Raw genomic sequence first — 3,439 nt, 5'->3', positions numbered from 1 at the left:
CATTTAAAAATATCTGAATGCTTATGCATTTTCATGTGTGCTAGAAGAAATAGGAACTTTTAAATCCTTTAGTTTATGGATATTACAGTTTTAAGGTGAGTAAAATATATTTTTTAAAAATCTAAGTATACCAAAAGAAAAATATTAATAGTATAGGTGGTATTCTCTCAGGGCAAAAATCGTAAAAGTGGTAAGCACAACAACAATTTGGGCAACACTGGACTAGATTATTCGTGATTTCCTGAACAGCTCCTATCAGTTCATTCTAACTGTATACTATCTGGCATTATTTCCTAGCATAATAATCACCATTTATTGCTTATGCTGCTATAAGCTCTTTACGTTTATTCCTCAGAACAGTATTATGAAGCAGCTATTATTTGCTATCTTAGTTTGACCGAAAAACGAGAGGCCAAGTCATACCTGCCCGAGTTAGTGCATGGCATTCCAGGCTCCGTGTTACCTACCAGGCCTGCACAGACCACGGTTGTCCGGTGATGTACACATCCAGCCTGGCCTCAGTGACCATACACTGACTCAGGGCATCAGGTGGGGCTGGCGTCTCAGGACCTGTGATAGTAAGTCCCCTCTCCCTGACCAGTGTCATGTGGTGTAGGGGGTTCTGGCTGGGATCAGCGGTCCTGAAATCTTATTCGGGGCCTTTCCCTAACCTGCTGGTTAGCGTACTTATGGACTAACCTTGAACAGTTGTATCAGAATTGGAGGCGTTTTTTTCCAGATAGTGTCCTGGGCCCCATTCCGAGAGGTTCTGGTTTTGTATGTCTGAGATAGGACTCAGGGATTTGTATTTTAGCCGTTTTGCGAGATTCGGGAATCATGGTGCTTGATGACTTCCAGGGTCCCTTCCACCCCCCAAATTCTGTGAACCTGAGCTTGGAAGGCCTGTAGACCCTTGTGCCCTTCCCTTGACCCAACCACAAGCAGGGTAAGCCCCACAGGAAATAACAGTAAAAAAAGATACTTTATTGTTAAAAAAAAAAAATGACCAGTGAAACCATGCACCCCGTCATTCACACTCACAGTCGCACGCACAGCCACTAACCACTCACACAAACATGCTCTCCCTCACACAGCCCCCTCTCGCTGTAAGCAGCAACCCTGTGAGTGAGAGTCCCTGTTGTTCTTCCTTTTGACTTTTGTCTCCAGAAACAACACATGAAAAGGCAATGGACCGGAGAGAGGGATTGGCAGGGGAGGGAGTGGCGAGGCCACCAGAATTCTCTGGCTGCTGCCACTCCTGGCTACATACACTCTATACATGTGTACACACAGACTATACACAGCGCCCACATGTGTAGACATGTGCCCACATTGACCCTCCATGCATAGGGCGGAGTCACTGTAGGTAATACTTAGATTGGCAGGCATCTGAGACGGAAGGGCAGGCAAGGGCTGGGTGTCCAGTCTGGACACTACTGTCTGGTTCCCTGCCTCCACCCTGCCCCGAATGGACATTCTGAGCTCCTTGCGTCTAGGGAAGAAAAATCCCCTTTGGGGCAACTCGTCTAGACAGCAAGGTTGAAAAGTGCCTAAGCATTTTAAAAACGGAGAATCATGTCCTTCCTGCCTTTGGCCCAAAGTGCTTGAGAAACTTGGGATGAAGAACCCAGAGTTCCATGAGGTCTGAATTCTTAAACAAAGAAGGCCCAGGGCTGGGTGAATGCTGGCTGGCCCTGGCTTGTAGAAAGTCATGTGACTTAAAGAGGCAGAGCGAGCTGCTTGGTTGGAATCGGAATTCGAGGAGGGGGACCTCAAGAAGACTGAGGCCAAGTGATGATGCTCCTCGGGCACCCTTGTTGCCTTCATTCATCATCTAATCCCCGATGCCTAGCACAGTGACTAACATGGAGCAGATGCTGCAGTGGATGGACGAATGAGGCAGGGCGCGTAGGCGACTTTTGGGAACTGCTCGCCTGCTGCTCACCTCTCAGCTCCTAGGACACCCTGTGGCCTTCCCAGGTCAGCGACCCTGGGACATCATCTCTCCAGCAGGTGTGTTGGTAGCCTGTGAGGCATGGACCTGCCTCTGCCTCCAGAATGGAGCTGTGGGCAGGTGTAAGAATCCGCCCTGACAGAGCTGACCCGGTAGTTCAGGCTCTGCCTCCCTGGGGACTGAGAGAGGACAGATCAATGAGACACGCTGCCTCTCGCCCATAGCAGGAGTCCGTTTTTCCTGGTTTTCCAAGGCCACTGCTCTGTGCCTCCCTTTCTGCCTGGGGCCCTAGTGCTGTTTCTGGAGCTCTCCCTCAGCTTCCCTCTATCTTCAGGGACTAGCTAGGGGTCTGGATGAGCACATTTCAAGGTACGGCAGCCTGGACTGGGTATGGGGGCTTCCCTCCCACTTTCCCAGCCACGCTCAACTCACTCCCTGCTGGACAGGAGGAAGGTGCCAAGTCCTTGGCCTCCCGCCTGCCTGCCTCTGAGGACAGCTAGAACATGACCTCCTCACAGCTCCCATAATCACTCTCCACCATGTCAGAGCCCTCATAGTTGGGGGGGACCTGGGGCTGGCCCTGGCCTGTGGGAAGCCCACCTCCCACCTCGCAGTCAGCATAAGACGGCCCTGCCCGGCTGAGGCGCATACTCACGCCCTTGTAGCCCCCCTCTGCCTGGCAGGGCCCTCCCCCNACAAGGAAGATGGCCTGGCTGTTCTATGTTGAATTAGCTGTGGGCCCTCAGCAAGTCACTGCAATCTGAAAATTTTACAGACCGTATCTTTCCCCCCCCCTATAATATTTACCCCAAAGAGAGTGGTTTTCCTGCCAAGGTCTTTGGCTCTGCCCTTCTGCCTCCCCTGATACTCTATTTTCAAGGTTGTAGCCAAGGCTTCACTCCTCCCCCCCAAACCGCATATGTCTCCCTCCAGCAATGCTTCCATTTCTGGAAGATACATTTGCCTTCTCTATAAGGTCTTGAAAACCCCCATGAGATGGCGCCGTTGTGCAGGCCTGCCCTCACCCCGTCGCCACCTGAAGCAGTGGTCTCACAATTCCTTTGCTGTTTGTCCTGGTGACTTCCAGCTGCCCTTCCTCACAGGACATGGTTTTAAGTCCTGCTTCCCACCTCCTTCCTGCCTACCCTCCGCTAGCAATGCTCAAGGTTGCTGTGTCTCTCTTAAGGGCCAGCCTCAGAACCGGAACCAGGATTCCAGGAGTGGCCTGGAGTTGAGCCCCGGAGTTGAGCAGACTCCACGCTCCCAAATCCGGGCACCCCAGCTGTTAATACCAGCTAGGATTATAGTGACATTCTTGGCCTCTGAACTCAGTTGAATCCTTAGACTGAGCTAACTCCTTGCTACTGTACCTCAATTCTCTGATGTCCTGTATTTATAATTTGTTTCATGAACACAAATGTAAGGTATACAAGTGGACCTGGAGTCACGCAGCTCTGGGTTGAATCATGGCCCTGTCACTCAACT

The 3,439-nt window shown here is 51.0% G+C and overlaps 2 protein-coding genes across 2 annotated transcripts in view; one reads left to right on the top strand and one right to left on the bottom strand.

Moving 5' to 3' along the window:
- The window catches only part of SLC36A1 (solute carrier family 36 member 1), a 149,240-nt gene that overhangs the window by 53,461 nt on the left and 92,340 nt on the right, over positions 1 to 3,439 (top strand). The window lies entirely within an intron of this gene.
- The window catches only part of FAT2 (FAT atypical cadherin 2), a 93,621-nt gene continuing 91,145 nt past the window's right edge, over positions 964 to 3,439 (bottom strand). Inside the window, exon 22 of the mRNA XM_019627226.1 lies at positions 964 to 2,561. Within this exon, the coding sequence (XP_019482771.1) occupies positions 2,451 to 2,561 (111 nt within the window). The 3' untranslated portion in view covers positions 964 to 2,450. The remainder of the gene's footprint in view (positions 2,562 to 3,439) is intronic.

The sequence above is a fragment of the Hipposideros armiger genome, unplaced genomic scaffold, assembly GCF_001890085.2.
Source record: "Hipposideros armiger isolate ML-2016 unplaced genomic scaffold, ASM189008v1 scaffold_725, whole genome shotgun sequence".
Classification (NCBI taxonomy): Eukaryota; Metazoa; Chordata; class Mammalia; order Chiroptera; family Hipposideridae; genus Hipposideros; species Hipposideros armiger.
Note: the sequence above shows the minus strand (reverse complement) of the source record. Positions and strands in the feature narration are given on the sequence as shown.